At 40.8% G+C, this 22,306-nt stretch overlaps 1 protein-coding gene across 2 annotated transcripts in view; it reads left to right on the forward strand.

The window, feature by feature from the left end:
- Nucleotides 1-22,306, forward strand: part of yap1 (Yes1 associated transcriptional regulator) — a 54,716-nt gene that overhangs the window by 15,286 nt on the left and 17,124 nt on the right. For both annotated transcript variants that reach the window (XM_079826093.1, XM_079826094.1), the window contains exon 3: nucleotides 20,718-20,836. In XM_079826093.1, coding sequence (XP_079682219.1) covers nucleotides 20,718-20,836 — 119 coding nt within the window. The remainder of the gene's footprint in view (nucleotides 1-20,717; nucleotides 20,837-22,306) is intronic.

The raw sequence follows: 22,306 nt of genomic DNA on the forward strand, positions 1-22,306 counted from the left end.
TATATCATTCATACTGACAAGCAGTATCATCATTGGATGCTGCCAAGCCCCCTTAGCAACCAAACAGAGTACCCTAGCAACCATATACCAAAACCTATATCTCTGCTTCAGAACATCATAGAGACATGGGGGTTGGTTTATATCATTCATACAGACAAGCAGTATCATCATTGGATGCTGCCAAGCCCCCCTAGCAACCAAAGAGAGTACCCTAGCAACCGTATACCAAGACCTATATCTCTGCTTCGGAACATCGTAGAGACATGGGGGTTGGTTTATATCATTCATAGAGACAAGCAGTATCATCATTGGATGCTGCCAAGCCCCCCTAGCAACCAAACAGAGTACCCTAGCAACCGTATACCAAGACCTATATCTCTGCTTCAGAACATCATAGAGGCATGGGGGTTGGTTTATATCATTCATACAGACAAGCAGTATCATCATTGGATGCTGCCAAACCCCTCCATAGCAACCAAACAGAGTACCCTAGCAACCGTTTACCAAGACCTATATCTCTGCCTCAGAACATCCTAGAGACATGGGGGTTGGTTTATATCATTCATACAGACAAGCAGTATCATCATTGGATGCTGCCAAGCCCCCTAGCAACCAAACAGAGTACCCTAGCAACCGTATACCAAGACCTATATCCCTGCTTCGGAACATCGTAGAGACATGGGGGTTGGTTTATATCATTCATACAGACAAGCAGTATCATCTTTGGATGCTGCCAAGCCCCCCTAGCAACCAAACAGAGTACCCTAGCAACCATATACCAAGACCTATATCTCTGCTTCAGAACATCATAGAGACATGGGGGTTGGTTTATATCATTCATACAGACAAGCAGTATCATCATTGGATGCTGCCAAGCCCCCTTAGCAACCAAACAGAGTACCCTAGCAACCATATACCAAGACCTATATCTCAGCTTCGGAACATCGTAGAGACATGGGGGTTGGTTTATATCATTCATACAGACAAGCAGTATCATCATTGGATGCTGCTAAGCCCCCCTAGCAACCAAACAGAGTACCCTAGCAACCATATACCAAAACCTATATCTCTGCTTCAGAACATCATAGAGGCATGGGGGTTGGTTTATATCATTCATACAGACAAGCAGTATCATCATTGGATGCTGCCAAACCCCTCCATAGCAACCAAACAGAGTACCCTAGCAACCGTTTACCAAGACCTATATCTCTGCCTCAGAACATCCTAGAGACATGGGGGTTGGTTTATATCATTCATACAGACAAGCAGTATCAGCATTGGATGCTGCCAAACCCCTCCATAGCAACCAAACAGAGTACCCTAGCAACCGTTTACAAGGACCTATATCTCTGCATCAGAACATCGTAGAGGCATGGGGGTTGGGTCTTTTGACTCAGACTGGCAAATAGTCTTTAAATGTCACCCCATAAATTGTATAGCCACTCCATAGCAACCATATAGAGTACCCTAGCAACCGTACAAACACATGAATAGGACATATCTCAGCTCCAGAACATCGTACAGACTTGGGGGTGGCCTCTTTTGTTTCGGGTGAGAATCCAGTACACACAACATAGCATCCGAGAGGATTTTTTTGCCACGGCAAGCACCACTCACATTTTCTTCAGGAAATGTACATTCTAGTTATTATTCTTCTTCTTCTGGCCACTTTTTCGGCGCGCTTCTCCTCCCACAAATTTTGTCACAGACCCATGAATGAGGCGTCAAATCGACCGGCCTATACGGGAATGGTGTGCTATATCTTTTCTAAGGGATCGGGGGTGCGATGTTCGCCCCAGGGGCGTAAAAGTAACCGAAAAGTCAATGGGATTTAACATTGCGGAGACTTTGACCCCTCATAGCTCTGAGCGAGGATTTCGGAGAAACTCGTGTGTCACCACATCTGAAGAGGCTGACAGGCCCTGTAAGATGACACATCGCAATGGGGTATAAGTTGTACCCCTGGGGCGCTAGAGCTCCCCAAATTTCCTCAAATTTCCCCATTGACTTATAATGGGGAGGGACGTCCCATAAAACTCATGTGTTTCTCTTACTATGGGAAATTGCATAGGGATTTTGTATTGACCATAGCTCTGGCTCACAGTGTCTTAGAGACAAGGGAGTGGGCTCAATTTACTCAGACAGCCAATCACTATCTCAGGATGATTGTCAACCTATGAAGCCACGCCCTAGCAACCACTTAGAGCTCCCTAGCAACTGATCCCATAGACTTCCATTGAAAGAGATCAAAGGGATATCTTTTGATAGAAGTGTCATAGAAACAAGAGGGTGGGTTTGTTTGACTCGGGGCATCAACAGCCAATCACAAGTCACCTTCAATACTTCCTAGCCACGCCCTAGCAACCATTATCAAGCAGCCTAGCAACCATTTACCAAGACCTATATCTCTGCCTCAGAACATTATAGAGGCATGGGGGTTGGTTTATATCATTCATACTGACAAGCAGCCTTTGGAGTATCATCATTGGATGCTGCCAAGCCACGCCATAGCAACCAAACAGAGTACCCTAGCAACCGTTTAGCAAGACCTATATCTCTGCATCAGAACAACATAGAGACATGGGGGTTGTTTTATATCATTAATACTGACAAGCAGCCTTTGGAGTATCATCATTGGCAGCTGCCACGCCACTCCATAGCAACCAAACAGAGTACCCTAGCAACCGTTTACCAAGACCTATATCTCTGCCTCAGAACGTCATAGAGGCATGGGGGTTGGTTTATATCATTCATACAGACAAGCAGTATCATCATTGGATGCTGCCAAGCCCCCCTAGCAACCAAACAGAGTACCCTAGCAACCGTATACCAAGACCTTTATCTCTGCTTCGGAACATCGTAGAGACATGGGGGTTGGTTTATATCATTCATACAGACAAGCAGTATCATCATTGGATGCTGCCAAGCCCCCCTAGCAACCAAACAGAGTACCCTAGCAACCGTATACCAAGACCTATATCTCTGCTTCAGAACATCATAGAGGCATGGGGGTTGGTTTATATCATTCATACAGACAAGCAGTATCATCATTGGATGCTGCCAAGCCCCCTTAGCAACCAAACAGAGTACCCTAGCAACCATATACCAAGACCTATATCTCTGCTTCAGAACATCATAGAGACATGGGGGTTGGTTTATATCATTCATACAGACAAGCAGTATCATCATTGGATGCTGCCAAGCCCCCTTAGCAACCAAACAGAGTACCCTAGCAACCATATACCAAGACCTATATCTCTGCCTCAGAACATCATAAAGACATGGGGGTTGGTTTATATCATTCATACAGACAAGCAGTATCATCATTGGATGCTGCCAAGCCCCCCTAGCAACCAAACAGAGTACCCTAGCAACCGTATACCAAGACCTATATCTCTGCTTCGGAACATCGTAGAGACATGGGGGTTGGTTTATATCATTCATACAGACAAGCAGTATCATCATTGGATGCTGCCAAGCCCCTCCATAGCAACCAAACAGAGTACCCTAGCAACCGTTTACAAGGACCTATATCTCTGCATCAGAACATCGTAGAGGCATGGGGGTTGGTTTATATCATTCATACAGACAAGCAGTATCATCATTGGATGCTGCCAAGCCCCCCTAGCAACCAAACAGAGTACCCTAGCAACCGTATACCAAGACCTATATCTCTGCTTCAGAACATCATAGAGGCATGGGGGTTGGTTTATATCATTCATACAGACAAGCAGTATCATCATTGGATGCTGCCAAGCCCCCCTAGCAACCAAACAGAGTACCCTAGCAACCGTATACCAAGACCTATATCTCTGCATCAGAACATCGTAGAGACATGGGGGTTGGTTTATATCATTCATACTGACAAGCAGTATCATCATTGGATGTTGCCAAGCCACTCCATGGCAACCAAACAGAGTACCCTAGCAACCGTTTACAAAGACCTATATCTCAGCCCCAGAACATCCTACAGACATGTTTCTTGGCTTTTTTGCATTATCCGGGTGGCGAATTTTGCCACGGCAAGCACCACTCACATTTTCTTCAGGAAATGTACATTCTAGTGTTGTGATTACTATTCACCTTGACGAAACTTTGGTGTGCTACTCCTCCGGCACTGTTTGTCGTAGACCCATGAATGAGGTGTCAAATCGTGCGACTTATTGAGGAGAGGTGTGCTATATCTCTTCTAAGCGATCGGGTGTATGATGTTAGTTTTCGGCGGGAAAAAAATCGTCCCAATCAAGTTCCCATTGACTTAACATGGAGACGAGGTTTATGTGATCATATCTCCGCCTCAGAACATCACAGAGACTTGGGGCTGGTCTCATTTGAATCGCCCTATCAAGCAGCTAATAACTAGTGACATTCAAACTTCATAGCCACGCCCTAGCAACCAGCTACAGCACCCTAGCAACCATATATCAACATTAACAAGCCATATCTCAGCCCCAGAACATCGTACAGACATGAGGGTGGTCTCTTTTGACTCAGACTGGCCAATATTCTTTAAATATCAAACCATAAACTGTATAGCCACACCCTAGTAACCATTTACAGTACCCTAGTAACCGTACAAACACATGAATAAGCCATATCTCAGCCCCAGAACATCCTACAGACATGTTGCTTGGCTTTTTTGCATTATCCGGGTGGCGAATTTTGCCACGGCAAGCACCACTCACATTTTCTTCAGGAAATGTACATTCTAGTTATGTATATTATATTGCTTTTCTGTCAATAGATCCTTATAAATACTACACACTGCACCTTTAAGGCAAAACGGAAACTATGCAATGCACTTTTGAAGTGCTTGACATGATCTACATTATATATTAATTGCCTTTAGTTGCTTCGTAATGAAGTCTCTGCATGTTTCAGATAATACTAAATATTTCTGGGAAATACGCAACGTTGTTGAGTGTTGTCAACTTGAAAAATTCCTTGTGTACACAGTTAGAGATTAACAATATATCATTATCATTTTGGTTACTGGATGATATTAAGAGTTTTTTTAAATATGTGGTATTGTGCATGCTCAGTACCTTTTATTTTTACATTTAGATTACCTTTGCTGTCATCACTCAATCTTTAAAAGCACTAATAATTGATGCAATGCACATTTTGCGTGCTTGACATTAATTGCATTATATTGCATTAATTGTTTCTTTGTAATAAAGTCACTGCATGTTTCAGATAATAAAGAATATTTCTGGGAAATACGCTACATTGTTGAGTGTTGTCAGCTCGCCAATTGCCATTCCAGCCAGAAGTTTGTTTTATTTAATCTTCTGGCAACGTTTATGATGTTTAAAGATTATTTACAATTTATGAATCGGCATTAAATGTTAAATAATTAAGATTATTTGCAACTCTCGTTTTACATTGAAAGTGTGGATTGAATCTAGAATCAGTGGAGGTCTTTTTTTTTCCTTTGAGGTTGGTCTTTATCTCCTGTTTTTCCCTCCTTGTCTTCCTGCTTTCATTATTAACCCTGTGGAAGACAGAAGTGGGAAAGGTCAACATGATGTGTTGACCTCTCCTCTCTTTCCCTTTTTCTCCAACAGTTTACTGTGAGCTTTCATTTATAATAGACTCGGACCGCGGGGAAGGGGGGGCTCAGGGCGGTTGAGGGTCATCTTGTTTAGTTCTCGCCTGCCTGTTTTTTGGGACCCGAGGAGGAGGGGGGGTTAAGTTCACAGGGCACTAACACTGAGACCAGGGTCATAAACTAATGAAGGATTCTAATTTGGAGAATGTGGCCAAATAGAGGGGCTAATCAGTGTTTCCGTTGTCTTATTAAAGCCAGGAATCAGTGGGGGATTCAGCCCACGGGCGGAGCGGCCCTAGCCGAGAAGGGCCCTCAGGGATGTGGACCCCTGCTATCACAGGGATTAGACCCTCTGATGGGAACCACTGTTACCCCTCCACCCGCTTTAAAACATGCTGCTTTCAATTACTATACAAAGGTGTGTCTCAGTCTGTCCTGAAGGCAAAAGCTGCGCATACATGCATTTAGACTGTAGCGATTGTTGCAAAAGGTCTTTCTTGTTTAGATATGCAGCGAAATATGCCTGATAAGGTGAATCTGGAAAAGATCTGCCATTTGTGTTGGGAGTTAAAGGACGTGACCCGTCATTAGAGTGTGAGGGGACCTGGTGGTGATAGTAAATGTGTGGTGTTAAGTGATTTAATGAGCGCTGTTTGGTTTTTGCAACTTACTCTACCACAGTGTGGCCTCAAGGTCTGTAAACTAAAAATGGCCCCCTTGTTTCCTTCCTGCTGTCTGCTCCCACCATGGTGGGTTTTTAGGGGGGTTTGGGAAGGAGGTGAGCATGATTGGACAAACTGGAAAAACACAAGGACACTTGATGGCAGGGCTTCCCTTGAATGTATATCATTAGGACTCTTTTATTACTCGTGGTTGGTGGCTGTAAAATCATATACACACAGTTCGAGATACACAATATATCATTTCGGTTACTGGATCTCAAAAGAAAATCTCATTATTATTATCCATTTGCATACATTGTAGTTTTGTGATGCCTAGAAAGTACAGAAATAGAAAGCTTTTGCAACATTTTACACTACCGTTCAAAAGTTCGGGGTCAGTAAGATTTTTTTTTGGTGAAAAAATGAAAGAAATGAATACTTTTATTCAACAAAGGATGCATTCAATTGACTGTAAAGACATTTATAATGTTACAAAAGATACAATTTCAAATAAATGTTCTTTTCTACTATTCATCAAAGAATCCTGAAAAAAAGTGCACAACTGTTTTCAACATTGATAAATAAATGTTTCTTGAGCAGCAAATAATCATATCAGAATGATTTCTAAAGGATCATGTGACACTGAAGATGGGAGTAATGATGCTGAAAAGCTTTGATTACAGGAATAAATAACATTTTAAAAAATATTCAAATAATAAAACAGTTATTTTAAATTGTAATATTTCACAATATTACTGCTTTTGTATTTTTAATCAAATAAATGCTGCCTTTGTAAGCATAAAAAAACGCAATTAATCGATTTGACCGCACTAGAAAATGCTTATCGTCTTATTGGTATATTGGTTGTTATACAACAATATTATTTATTTGACTGCACTGACACTATTGGACAAGAAACTGAGCTGGACGATGACATCACTGTTTTCAGCAGAACTGCTTTATAGATGAAATTAACTAATTTAATAATTGATTATCTATACATGGAACTGAATCAACACTGAACTGACTTCAGCTGAACTATGACACTATTTTCTTTCAGAGCTGCTTTACAGCCGAATATAACACTCATCATTGAATAATTTTCCTGTTATTAATAGACATATCTCTTTAATTAGCATTTTGGATAATGTGGATTATAAGACCTGTGCTTGTATCGTATATGTGGGTGTGTTAATGTACTATTGTGTATATGGACAAATGTCCTGTCTAACACTATGTAAAGCGGCCTTGAGCTCTGGAAAAGCGCTATATAAATAAAACTTCTTCTGTTATCACTGTAAAGCTGCTTTGAAACAATCTGTATTGTATAAAGCGCTGTATTAATAAAGGTGACTTGACTTGGCTATCGACCAGAATTTTAATCAGTACTCCAATGGAAACAAACAGCAAAGTTTTTTTAAGAAAGCATGTGTATTATGAGTTGGCAGGCACACACACACACACACACACACACACACACACACACACACAGGCTTTTGTCCTAGCTTTAGCAGTACCGTAGTAAAATGTGTGCTCCTGGAAGCGTTACATGTCCAGACACACACTGCTAGCTTAGACAGTCTTTGTTATTGAGTCTTCTGGGGTGGCCTGTTTTCCTTCGGATTTTCCTCAGACACTCAAACTCCATTTTCTCTGGGCCAGTTGGGAAAATATTTGCTTTTCTGCCTTTTCCCCCCTTCTCTGAAAGGAGGTATAGGCTAAATTCACATCCGTCTCAATTTCGAAACGGTTCATTGGGGTGCTACGGGCAAAATATAGCCGTGACAGGATTGCGAGGAGTTTTGCATTCATGTGATTTTAACGTTATCTTCCGCCACTCCTGTCTGCGTTTAAATCTGCTCTTCGGGAGGCTCGGTGTGAATCACGCTGTGTTGAATTGCACTCTTGTATGTGTGAGTTTGTAGCAGGCATGTTATGTACTGCTTTTGGCCGTCTCTTTGATGGCTAACGGTTTAGCCATCTGGGACAGGCCTCTCTTCCTAGCTCCATTTGTAGCACATTTGTGTGGAGGACGGGTGAAGGGAGTGAAAGTTTGCTATTGCAAATGTGATCAACATCACAGGGAGAGGCTGTCCTTCCCTCAAACCCAGACCACAATCATACTTTTGTTTCATGCATGATCAAGGCCTTTTTATAGGCCTATCTCCGAGAATATAATGCTGTGCGACGGCAGAAATGTGTGAGATTTTGTTATACTGTTAATGCTGCAGTAGATCTCAGTGGAAAGTGTTAAGAAATACAATACAATGTCTCAAATTCAGCTGTAGTAATAATTGAATCAGGTTATCAATAAATGAGAGTCTAAACAAATGAGAGATTTTAGATACTAAAATCACAAATAATTTGATCCCGGTTTCCACAAAAATATTAAGCAGCACAACTGTTTTCAACATTGATAATAATAATAATAAATGTTTCTTGAGCATCAAATCATCATATTAGAATAATTTCTGAAGGATCATGTGACACTGAAGACGGGTGTATATATAATCGTATATGTAATATACAGTATTTTGGTCATATATCCCTTATTTCTGAGCCTAAATTGACTTCTGTACTCATTGTACTCCAAGTCACGTGAACAGCAGACTCATTTAGATACTGGTTTAAGTCATTTGATAGATTACAGTGGCCTCGTTTTTGTAATGTTTAGTTTCCCAGGTCAGGGTGGATTCATTTCTCAGCTCATCTAGTGTGAAGCATTTACTCTGAGCAAATGTGTGTTTGTCAAGCTTGGGCTTTATTGACCACACACAAACAAGCCCCTTTCCTGTTGAAGTGTCATCTGTGTGTGTGTGTGTGTGTGTGTGTGTGTGTGTGTGTGCATATAGAAGGCAGAGTAAGCCAGACCAGTGTTTACCCAGTCCTGATGTAACACCTTTGCCCCAGACATCAATGCTTCTACTGTCACTGCGAAACAAACTGCCTCAAGAAGAACCCCTGCCTATATATTCAGACCAGTGACTCGGTCAAAATGCTCTTTACATTTACCAAACAGCGCAGCAAGTGTGTTGAATGTCGCATTCAGTTGGTTCTTGGTTTCTCATTAGCAGTTGATGGTATATCACGTTAAAAGGTGCAGTGTGTGATTTCTGAGAAACGCTGTTGAAAGTGGATCGACTGAGCAGCATAACGCACTTAGTAGCCAATCAGCAATAGGGGGCGTGTCCACTCATGATGGGGGAAGAGAGGGAGTGAGTCAATCAACATTAGGGGCGTGTCCACTCATGATGGGGGAGGAGATAGTGAGCCAATCAGCATTAGGGGCGTGTCCACTCATGATGGGGGAGGAGAGAGTGAGCCAATCAGCATTAGGGGCGTGTCCACTCATGATGGGGGAGGAGAGAGTGAGCCAATCAACAGTAGGGGACGTGGAGTGAGAGTGAGCAAGAGGGAGATTTTAAGAAAGACTGTAGAAAGAGAGATGGCTGGGAGACATTACAAAAGAGAAAAGCTAAGAGAAAAAGGAATTTCAGGCTAGAGCTTTAGGACCCGCGTTAATATTAGAAAAGCTTTCCGGCACTGGGAAGGCCTGATAATGGATGCTGAGGTTGTGTTGTTTCTGCTCCATACGCGAGCAAAAAATTGGTTTTGCTATGTGCTGTTGTTGTAATGTTAGCTGTAGTAACAGGACAGTTTTGAGTGTTATTGTTGGTCTGGAGCTGCTGGCGACAACAACTAATTCTGGTTTGTATACTGTATGTACATTTTTTGTTCTTCCTTGTTGTTTTTCATCTTCGCTTTATATTTCACAAAGCTCTCACTTCTGCTATGATAAAGAGACATCGACTTTGCATCGACATTTCATTGCGTTTTGTGCATTTGGGGGCGGAGCAATGAAGGGAGGGGTGTTTTTGTTTGGGCTGGTTTCAAATATCAACAGTGTTTCTCAGAAATCACTTACTGCACCTTTAAAGGAACACTCCACTTTTTTTGAAAATAGGCTCATTTTACAAGTCCCCTAGAGTTAAATAGTTGAGTTTTACCGTTTTTGAATCCATTCAGCCGATCTTTGTATCTGGCGGTAGCACTTTTAGCATAGCTTAGCATACATCATTGATTCTGGTCAGTCCATTAGCATCTCATTCAAAAAATGACCAAAGACACTTTCAATATTTTTCCTATTTAAAACTTGACTCTTCTACAGTTACATCGTGTGCTAAGACCAACTGAAAATGAAAAGTTGCGATTTTCTACACCTATATGGCTAGGAACTACTTTCTCATTCCTGCGTAATAGTCGCGGATCTTCGCGGCCGTACCATGGCTGCTGCGGCAAATGATTCGTTGGTATTCTGTGAAACATGGTGGTAGTTACACCTTCGACTTACTATCACAGCCCTTTACAACACACAGATGGCTAATCACACAGGTAAATCCACAACACAATTTGTCGGCTGCAAGCCTGAAACTTTCTCTGCAACTACACGAACTTAGTGCCGGTCACATTGAAAGTTACCTAGCTGGGGGCTACTTTCAGGCGCTGCGTAATATCATTGTGCTGCTGCAGCCATGGTACGGCCGCGAAGATCCGCGACTATTACGCAGGAATGAGAAAGTAGTTCCTAGCCATATAGGTGTAGAAAATCGCAACTTTTCATTTTCAGTTGGTTTTAGCACACAATGTAACTGTAGAAGAGTCAAGTTTTAAATAGGAAAAATATTGAAAGTGTCTTTGGTCATTTTTTGAACGAGATGCTAATGGACTGATCAGAACCAATGATGTATGCTAAGCTATGCTAAAAGTGCTACCGCCAGATACAAAGATCGTCTGAATGGATTCAAAAACGGTAAAACTCCACTATTTAACTCTAGGGGACTTGTAAAATGAGCCTATTTTCAAAAAAAGTATAGTGTTCCTTTAAAGTATAGCTTGCCTACAATTGTTTGAGAACTTCATAACCTTTACCCAAGTTTCTCTCCAGCATCTCTCTCTCTCTCTCTCTCGTTCTCGCTTTGACTCTGTTAACTCGCTGCTTTGTCCGCTCGCCCCTGTGATATGAGCCCTCCTTCAAAGAGGAACTTAAATCCGGCCAGAGGTCAGCAGGTCGCTCAATAATCTCTCCTGATGATGTCCTGCTGACGGAAGCCGAGTCACTCATCCACCCGTCCTGACTCCTGATGCAGAAATGGAGAGTCGACTGAGGTCTGATGTCCTCTTTCTGTCCTGACTAGCAGCATTCAGTCATTCATAATGGCTGCCTCTCTGAGGCCTCATTAGAGACTGTGTGTTGTGCTAAGTAAACATACAGAGTCTTTGTGATAATCTGACATAATTGTAGTGAAGTAGTAGTTTAGAAGTACTAAATTATTTTAGTGATAAATTATATTTTGTAATTAAGGGTGTGTTCACTCTTGTAGTTTGTGTCTTTGGTCCGTGTTGCATTCATATTTCATTCAAACCGCACAAGAGTTCGTTTGGAGAGACCCATCCTTCACAGTCCACTTGTTTGGTGCGCACCAGGGATTAGATAGCCTGGCTCCGCCCTCCTACGTACTTCCGCTCAATTTTCATTTTCCTTCAGTACTCCGTCTGGGATTGCGGTATATTCTCTGGTTTTCTCCGGTCAAATTTTAACCGGAGTGGCTGAGAACGATGACTTTGATGTCGTGCTCTAGTTTAAGATGACATGCGTCACGACCAAACGTTAGCGATTGGTTATGGCAGATCCAGAGTTGCTCTGGGCCGATCCAATAGTTTCAAACTTCAACAGAGTACCCGCCTTCAAGGAAGTTACCGCTTGTCAATGGAGGGTGGCCAGACTCTCTGTACAAATGAAATGTATGAGAGTCTGGTAGGACCAGGCTAGAGACTAGATGCCAGCGTTCACACTTATTCAAATGAACCGCACTATCAGAGTAATCGCACTAGAGTTTGGTTTAATTGAGCCAAACATGCCAAGTTCGGTTTGCTTGGTCCGGACCCAAAAAAGTGTCCGCTAGTTTGAGATGACATGCGTCACGACCAAACGTTAGCGATTGGTTATGGCAGATCCAGAGTTGCTCTGGGCCGATCCAATAGTTTTAAACTTCAACAGAGTACCCGCCTTCAAGGAAGTTACCGCTTGTCAATGGAGAGTGGCCAGACTCTATGTACAAATGAAATATATGAGAGTCTGGTAGGACCAGGCTAGAGACTAGATGCCAGCGTTCACACTTATTCAAATGAACCGCACTATCAGAGCAATCGCACTAGAGTTCGGTTTAATTGAGCCAAACATGCCAAGTTTGGTTCACTTGGTCCGGACCCAAAAAAGTGTCCACTTAGGGTTCACATTGGCATTTTTAACCCTGAACCTAAAGATACCGAACCTAAAGGCATAGGGATGCATTCACAACCTGATTGGTCGGCTTTTATGACGTATATTTTGAAACTTCCCAAACATCCAAAACAATGCTGTGTGCTTGGTATTTTGACCAGCTGAGAACTCATGAAGAGCTTATAAAGTGTGTAAAGGAGTCAAAACAGGAGTCAAAACATCTGCCGCGAGGAGACATGGTTCTGATGCCTTTACCGAACTGTGATGGGCAACATGGCGACTATGACAAGAAAAAACAGATATGCTGGAGCATTCTGCCCTTTTAGGGTCGCATCTTGTGACATCAAGTCCCGTTTTTGGTTCGTTTACATGTCTTCGGGCCTAGTTGCGTTCATATTTCATTCGAACCGCACCAGAGTTTGTTTGGAAGCGGGCCGAGACCCATCTTTTCTTGGTCTTGGTCCTCTTGTTTGGTGCGCGCCAGGGTTCGGATGGCAGTGAACCGCACCAACAGAGCAATCACACCAGGGTTCGATTTAATCTAACCAAATATACCAAGTGTGAACACACCCCAAGTTGTGTTGTATCTGAAATATGCCTTCACCAGTGGAAATAAGTAGAATACAAATTTTGGATGCAGACAGGGAATAGGGAATGCAGTCTTGGCACTTTTTACTATTGTGAAAACAGCTCATCCAGTATACGCTCTCATATTTTTAGGTCAAATATTTGTTATTTCCTAGGCAAAGTGGAAAACACGCAGTGCTGGCGTAGTTGAGTGCATCTGTGAGAAGCATTCATCGCTGCACCTTAAGCTCTGCTGTGTTATAAATAACTGCAGCACAATAAACAGGGCCCTGATAATTGGGCCATCAATCATGTTGAGCGCTTGGGTGGGTCTGTAGGCCCAGTGCCGTGAGCTCGCTAGCCTCCCCTCTCCACCTACCACCACCACCTCCTCCTCCTCCAGCGCTCTCTGGTTTCATGAGCAGTGATAACAGCTGGAGAGGAAATTAGGAAGTGAGCTTCTATAGAGCACTGTCTCCTTTAGTGTCATGGAGTGATTCCTGTGTGGTCATGGCTCAATGTGATTTGAGTGCCAGAATCCCTCCTCCGCTCTCCTAGTCTTTTGGCTATAAAGCAAAAGCCTGGTCCCAGGGTTGTAGACCTCTCTTTGTGTGTTTGTCATTCCCCCGGTCTGTCTTTTCAGTGCTTAGTCTGGGATGGAAGTAGTGCTCCAGAAAGTAGGTTGCAGTCGTCTGGCTGAAGCTGATGTTTGAAGCAGTTTGTGGGGGTCTCTTGAGCGGACGTCTATCCTGTCTATGCTTTTGTCTCCATCTTTAGCCCCATAATCCTCAATAACGCCTCTCAGCTGGTGGCCCCCAGCGATCTGTAATGGCCCAGAGCAGTAGCCGTGACAGCGATGATGTTTTCCTGTGGGAGTGTGGGAAACCGTTGCCATAGGTGTTGGTTTGTTGGTGTGACTGTGCAGTCAGCCTCATTAAACAGCACTGATGAGTTATCTGAAGTGGTCATTTATTAATTGCTGTTAGCTAGGTAAAGTTGAATGTACTGGCACACTATATTATGATTATCTCTAATGGTGCAGTCGCATTAGCGAAATTTCAGGGCATTATAATGGGCCATTTTTTCAGGTCATTTATTTCATTATAATGGGCCTTTTTTCCCTAGATCATGATAGTTGCATTAAAACAAACCACACATTTGTGTGCAAAAAGTGTCCATTACCCATTGTCCATAGTGTAGAGATTGTGGTTGTTGGTAACACTTTATTTTAGGGCTTGCATATATTACTTGCATTGTCTGTTTGTTAGTACATATTAATGCCTTATTCTGCATGACCATATTCTAAATCCCTTAATCCTACCCAATACCTAAACTTAAATGATACTATTAAACTATTAAACTATTAACTATTAAAGGTGCAGTGTGTAGTATTTGAGGATCTATTGACAGAAATGCAATATAATATACATAACTGTGTTTTCAATGGTGTATAAAGACCTTACATAATGTACCATTATGTTTTTATTACCTTATGGTGCTATTCGCGCGTAGTTGGATGCTTGAACATTTTGAGTTCACTCGCTTCATTCGCGTGTGACATTCACTAAACAACAGACTCGAATTCGCTCATGGGAGGGGCTTCTGCCAGCCGGCTCGTCTCGTTGCGAAATGGCCGACATAGATTGTTTTAAAATTTGCCGGCTTTAACTAACATGTAGTCTCAATAGGGTAAATCCAAGGGGATTGGGACACTTTTTCCAAGTCATCTCAATGGCAAAAAGTGTCCCAATCACCCTGAAATCACCCCATGTATAGCTCAAATTGACTAAAGAGCGTTTTTTACAACTAACCAGATGTCCTCACTCACTTTCTTCCAAGCAAGATCCTTTTTATTTCTGTTTCTAAAAAGTATGTACAGCTCCGGGTATCCACATATGATTTTGTCCTCATTGATGTCACTGCTAGAGCAAGCTCCTGATTGGTTAACGCGGCGCGAATATCCGGCAAAGTTCCGATTTTTCAACTCGCGCGAATCACACGTCAAACGCTCAATTCGCGCTGTGGCCGCAGAATGTCTATTCGCGTCTTTGCATTGACTTAACATGTAAATCACTCTCGCGAAACACTTCCTACGCGTCTAGTGTGAACGCACCATTAGAATAAGCCATTTTTATCTACATACGTCGCCATTTTGCGCCGCCATGTTTCTACAGTAGCCCTAAATGGACAAACTTCTCCACAGAGCGCTAGCTACTCTCTGCTCTCTACGATGACGACATCTTTGTCCTGTGTCGGCCACTGTAGCTTCTCTGTGCTTCGAAAGGGAGGGGTGAGCGGTTACAATTCACAACCTCACCACTAGATGCCGCTAAAATTTACACACTGCACCTTTAATAAGCAGTAAATTATGAGTTTATTGAGGCAAAAGTCATAGTTAATAGTTCCCCATACTAAAGTGTTACCGGGTTGTCCAAACTCTTGAACTTTTTCCAATTCCTATTGGAATAACTGGATCGCGGAATTTCGCCGAGCAATGGTAAATATGAACGTGCCTTAATGCTTCAGTTCACTAAGGGCATGCATGTTGGCATTATGAATAAATGGGTCGAATCATTGTATGCATATGGATTTTGCCATTATTGTTACTCTTGGACGCTTTTTGAACGTCCTCCCATTTTCCCGGTACTTTCCCGCTGAGCAAAGGGAAGCCAGTCTGCCTGATTTGTGAAGTGTGTGCTGGAAATGCAAAGAGAACATTGCATGAGCAGACGCTCAAGAGTGACGCAATGGTAGGGCTCTGACCCAGACTGGATTGTGTGCTTTTGACTACAAAAACACATTTGCTCTGTCCCAAAAGCTAGTGAGCAGCGTCACAGAAGGCAGGCAACTCAATTATACTGCTTTCTAAAAGATCCTTTCACCAATCCTGTCAAGTAAACACAGCCTTGGTGAGCACTAAGGTTTGGGGTCTGTAAGAAAGTCCTCGGTCTGGATCATTATGTCGCTGAATGAAACATAAGCGTCAGTGTTTTGCATTGAAAAGGTACCATGTGGGCAGAGCGTTCAGGGCTAATAAAGCTCACCTGTGTGAGTGCGCCTGCGCCTGCCCTCGCTGAATCCCAAGAGATCTTCATACTCGACATCCTGTGCTCCAATTAAAATTAACTCTCACCGCCTCTCCCTCTCTCACTCCCCCTGTGTCTCTGTCATAGTTTCCAGCAGCAATAGGAGGGGGAGGATTGGGGTGACATAAAGTGTAACAGGACCACAGCAATCCACACAGCCAATGGAGTTCTGAGGGATTGCTTCCGCGCTCGTTTTTTCCTCTTCTTTTTGTTTGACGGTCATTCGGCCCTCCCCCGTGACCCTCCTGAAGAGGCCCCTGTTCCTCGTCTGCCTCGGCCCGGGCTGTTTTCCTGGAGTGTGTGTGTGTGTGTGTGTGTGGGTTGGGGGTAGGGTGGCTTACTGGTAGGTGGGTGGGAGAGGGGCAGTTTTTGGCAGTTCCTTTGATCAGTAAAGCATAAACAAGAGGGAGCTTAGAGAAGAGGGGGTGGTGAAGTGCTGAGTCAGTCTCTCTCTTTCTCTCTCTCCTCTTTTTGTTATTCTTGCTCCCTCCCTTTCTCATAAGGCAGTGATGGAGGAATAGTGACTAATTAGTGGCGGAGAGAAAGTGACGGCAGGAAAAAATGGTCACAGGACTGTTTATGATGGGGAAACGGTCTTGCAAATTTTGTGTTGCAAACAAAACCGGTCGGAAAGTTGCAAAATTAATTCATCCACAAGGTCAAACTTTTAAGTTTTTGTTTTTCTCTGTGGTCTCTCTTCCAGTAGAGCAGTGGTCAGCCGCCAATCAATCAATACTATTGGCCAAACAATATGGGTTTTTCAAAGGCTGATGCCAATATCAATAGGTAAATATATTGTAAATAGATTAATGCCAGTATATTATGAATATAGTAATGCCTGTGTATTATAAATATGCATTACTAGGTTTGGGGTGAGTAAGTTTTTAAAAGAAATTAGTACTTTTATTTAAAAAAAGATTTCTATTTCAAATAAATGCTGTTTTAAAGACAAATACACTGTAAAAATGATATGATAAACAAGTTATGACGACATATGTTGCTTTGAACTTATTTAATCAAAATGAGTTAAAAAAAAGTAACTTTTTTAAGTTATACAAGATTCAACTGTAGTTTAAGAAATTAATACTTGCATTTTAAAAAAAATACATTAAATTCAAAAGTAACAGTAAAGAAATGTATAATGTTACAATTTTTTTTAATTTCAAATATACATTAGGTTTGGAGTAAGTTAAAAAAATACTTTTGAGGGGGAAAAAAGCATAAATAAGCAAATAAATGCTTTTTTTAAAGACAAATACACTGTAAAAATTATATGATCAACAAGTTATGACAACATATGTGTTTACATTGCTTTAACTCATCAAAATAAGTTTTTTTTAAGTTAGACCAGATTCAACTTTAAGTTAAGTTGAAATTACTTAAATCCAAGTTGATTGTGCATAAAAATTTAATTTTTAAATGCAGCAACTTTTTTACAGTGTAATTTTTAAATGCATCGCAATAATGTTATGAAAATTATGATTTATATTGAAATTTAACATACTGATTGATGACTTTCGTATTTAAATAATTATATAATTCAATTATATTATGTCAATGAGGTGTGCATTACATTTTCTTCTCAGTTTTTTACATATTATGTAAAATTTACCAAAAAGATGAAAACAGTGTTTCATGTATTGAGAAGGCTGCCAGCGAAGAGTTTATTGGCCAATCAAACATGTTTATCTGCCAATAATCTTGAAATAGATTTATTGGTCTATCATTAGTCAAGATACCAAAGGATAAGTTCAATGCATGCAAATGATGTTCACTATGAAAACAATTATGAGATTTCAATAATAAAAAAAAAACTGATTAATGACTTTAGTAATTAATTAAATAATTGTATAATTGAATTATATTATGTCAGTAAGGTGTGAATTAACTAGCTTGAAATTAAATGAAATTTTTTTTTCAAATTATGTACAATTCACCAACAAAACAAAAAAAGTAAAACAATGTTTAATTTATTGACAAGGCTGCCAGCAGATTTAGGAGGCAGCGAAACCTGTTTATTGGCCACTCAAACATGTTTATCTGCCAATGTCAATAATCTTGAAATAGATTTATTGGTCTATCATTAGTCGAGATTCCCAAGGATAAGTTCAATGCATGCAAATCTGACGTTTTCAGCGACAAAACCTGTCTTAAATAGGCAAAGAGAGCAGAGCTGGGGGGAAAAGAGGAGCAAGTGAATAGTGTTTAGGGTTTTGGGTCGTAGCTTGGTCTGAGCTTTTGTCCAGCAGGTGAAAGCTTTGTAAAACTGGCGCCAGATTGTTAAAGAGCCTGACACTTCAGTGTGTTGGAACAGGCAGCGAGAGAAAGAAACCTCCTGGGAGGAGACCCATGACTGACCCTGCCTGAATGTACAGGCCCTCGCCTGAGAGAGAAAGAGAGAGAGGGGCCTTTTCCTGTGTTAGCTCTACATCTTAATCGAGCAACAAGTCCAGACAAAGCCATCATTAGAAATGCCTCTAACACCAAGTGTTGCAGCCCGTTTTCATTAGTGTTCATTAGCGCTTCACAAGCGCCTGATCTGTCCTGAAGTTGCATAAAACGGCTTCTTTCGGTTGTGTTTCCTTACAGTTAAAAACTTGAGCGCATAATCCGCACTGGCTGTCGTTTCATAGACCTGACAGAACTTGCGTCACCTCCGAACGCGGGTCTTTTTTAACCACCCACTCCATCCCTCGTAAATTGCGTGCATGTGCCTTCAGGACACCAAAAACCTTTTTCTTGGAAGACTTCATTTGTTTAACAGAAAATGTATGTGTTTAAGGAAGGAGAAGGGTTTGTCAGGTTTGATCTTACGAAAGTGTGAGATTAGATCAGGTGATATGTAGCGTGATAGCGAGCTAGAAAACACCAATGTTGGATTTGTAGGTGAATAGTTTCTTTTGATCGCATTCAAGTTGAGATTGAGGCCAAAAAGCCCCCTGTTTTCCAGCATAGACTGCTTGACCTTTAAGTGATAAACTGCAGTGGAAGAGAAACTCTCTGCCACCCTGCTGTCTTAGATCTGAATAAACAGAAGGGTGTAAGTTTAGGTTCAGTCTCTCCTTTTAGACTCGTTGATTTGTTTTCCAGTAACAGTGTTATTCATCACTGACTTACACAGTAATCGCTGACTTCATGCACAGATGACACTGATTCAGTCCACTGCACGCAGGCAAATCACATGTAAACGGGGTCGAAGTTCACTCGGCGACCTACAGTTATCCGCGCCCCCTCCTCAACAGCAATACATCAGCAGATCTGACACAAGAGTGGGTGGCAATTGTAAAGTTTACGAAACTGACTTTCATAAGGGCCTATTTTTAGCAGACAGGGCAGACGAAATGATTGGGAGTTTCATTGCTAACAGGGCAGACCATCATTTACACTTGCTTGCAGGAGGCTTCGGAGATGTTTGGTTCTTGCTCGCTTTTGCTTATACAGATTAAAGGGCTGAGATGCTGTCCAAATGGAGCGGTGTTCAGGTGTTTACAAAGATCTTGTACAAGTTCCACTTGCAGGGAGTTTTATCTGAGCACTCTATTTGGATCAAATAAACCAATGTGGGATATATAACAGTTGTTTATATGAGAATACACTGGCCTTGACGCACCTTTGTTAATATGCCTTTATATTCTCGTAAATCTATAGACTGTATTTTGAAACCTAAGGTGCTGCCTACCGAGACAACATTTTGGGTATCATTGAATTGCATTGAACATTCCTGTGCACTAAAATATTCAGTTTTTCATAGAAAGCAATGACATATGAATAGAAACATATTTCACAGAATGTGTAAATAATCAATCCATATGTGAAATAATCTACTTTCAATGTAGCAAAACCTATTATATTATTATTTTATATTTAATGGTGGAAAAGAGGTTTGTGTGTGTATAAATTCATAAATTAATATATTATGTATACATATACATATATAATATATACATACATGCATACATACATACATACATACATACAACATACATGCATGCATACATACATACATACAGACATAAATATACATATACAATCACTTAATAAAATATATATTCTAATATTAAAATCTTCTAATATAAAGTATTATGAAATATTTTATAATAATTTAATAATTTCTTGATTTAATAAATAATAATAATAATAATTATATATATATATATATACAGCATTCACTTAATAAAATATATATTCTAATATTAAAATGTTCTAATATAAATTATGAAATATTTTATAATAATTTAATGATTTCTTTATTTAATAAAATGTAATATGATAATAAATAATATATATAATAGAATTAGTACAATTCATATTTATTAAATTAGAATTATTTTTTTACATTAAAAAAATACATAAAAAATAATAGATTATATATTGGCAAAAGGTCAAAATGTGCATAACAATAACATATATATATATATAATTTATATATATATATTTTTTTTATTCTTTGTCCTGAATTTAAAATGGGCAGTTTTGTTTTTGTCAAATAGGCAGCTCATTAGGATTCAGTCACAGCCACAATAGTTATATCTTTAATAGTCTTTTTAATGTATGTCTCTGTCTCCTCACAGCCATCATGACCAGACGACCACCTGGCAGGACCCGCGTAAGGCCCTCCTTCAGATGAACCAGGCCGCCCCGGCCAGCCCAGTGCCTGTGCAGCAACAGAACATCATGAACCCTGCCTCAGGTCAGCAGCTACAGACACTCATTTGATATTAAAAACCGCACTCTCAGTCCCAGCATTCTCGTGCTAATTCTACGGGTGTAGCAGTCTCTGTTTACATCCCACCCCACCTCTACCTCAGCAAACGTAGAAACCTTATCAGGGCAGACAAATGCAAATGAATGCATGTGAATGGCATTGACAATAGTGACCTGGAGTCAGCTGATGGGAGGTTCAGCAGAAACTGAGAAAAGATCCCTTTCAGTGTTTGAAGGCATTCTCCTCTTTCTTTGGATTTTAAAGTACGATACATTGTTTGATTCTGGGAAATATACAGTGCAAAAATGTATTTCCCTAGGTAGAAAATGAATGGTGTTTCTACTTTGTTACCCAACTGTTGAACTCTATGACATGGTAGTCTTGTCATTTCCTTATTTGCTATGCTTATATGTAACCCATCCGGTTCTACTTGCACCACTGTGAGTGGGAATCGAACCGGCGTTTCCGGTAGGGATGCTCTGACAAGGATTTTTGCAGCTGATACGACTACCGTTTTCTTGTCTTCATATTCGGCCGAGCTTTATATAAGTATAAGATTATAGGACTGTTAACTTTTTTGAGAGAAAGTAATGTCACAGATGTTGCCTTGGTTATATTATTTACAGTAATGTTGTAATAGTTGTTTTAGTTGAGAATCAAATAAGGACAACAAATATTCATTTTACAACGAGCATTGTAATAGCCCTTTAAAGGAACACGTCGACTTTTTGGGACTTTAGCTTATTCACCGTATCCTCCAGAGTTAGATAAGTCCATACATACCATTCTCATCTCTGTGTGTGCCATAACTCTGTCTGACGCACCACCGCTAGCCTAGCTTAGCACAAAGACTGGAGGTAAACGGCTCCAGCTAGCCTACTGCTCAATAAGTGACAAAATAACGCCAACATTTTCCTATTTACATGTTGTGATGTGTATAGTTACATTGTGTACTAAGACCGACGGAAAATGGAAATTTGCGATTTTCTAGCCCAATATGGCTAGGAACTATTCTCTCATTCCACATCACAACATGTAAATAGGAAAATGTTGGTGTTATTTTGTCACTTATTGAGCAGTAGGCTAGCTGGAGCTGTTTACTTCCAGTCTTTGTGCTAAGCTAGGCTAGCGGTGTGTGCGTCAGACAGAGTTATGGCACATGTGGAGATGAGAATGGTATGTATGGACTTATCTAACTCTGGGGGATACGGTGAATAAGCTAAAATTCCCAAAAGTTGGCGTGTTCCTTTAAAAACAGCACTTGCGAAAAAAATCCATGTTAGGATACTGTGGCTTATTAAATAGCCTACAAGACTTTAAAACTGAACATGATTGCAGGCTGTCAGTCAGTGTAGTTACATTGTTACTCAAGCAGGTGGTCTTTTACGAGTGAGTCATCATTAAACCGTTCATTTACTAGGTGATGAAATTTACTTTACAAGACTCAATCGTTGA

This window comes from Gobio gobio (genome assembly GCF_949357685.1).
Source record: "Gobio gobio genome assembly, chromosome: 9".
Taxonomy (NCBI): Eukaryota; Metazoa; Chordata; class Actinopteri; order Cypriniformes; family Gobionidae; genus Gobio; species Gobio gobio.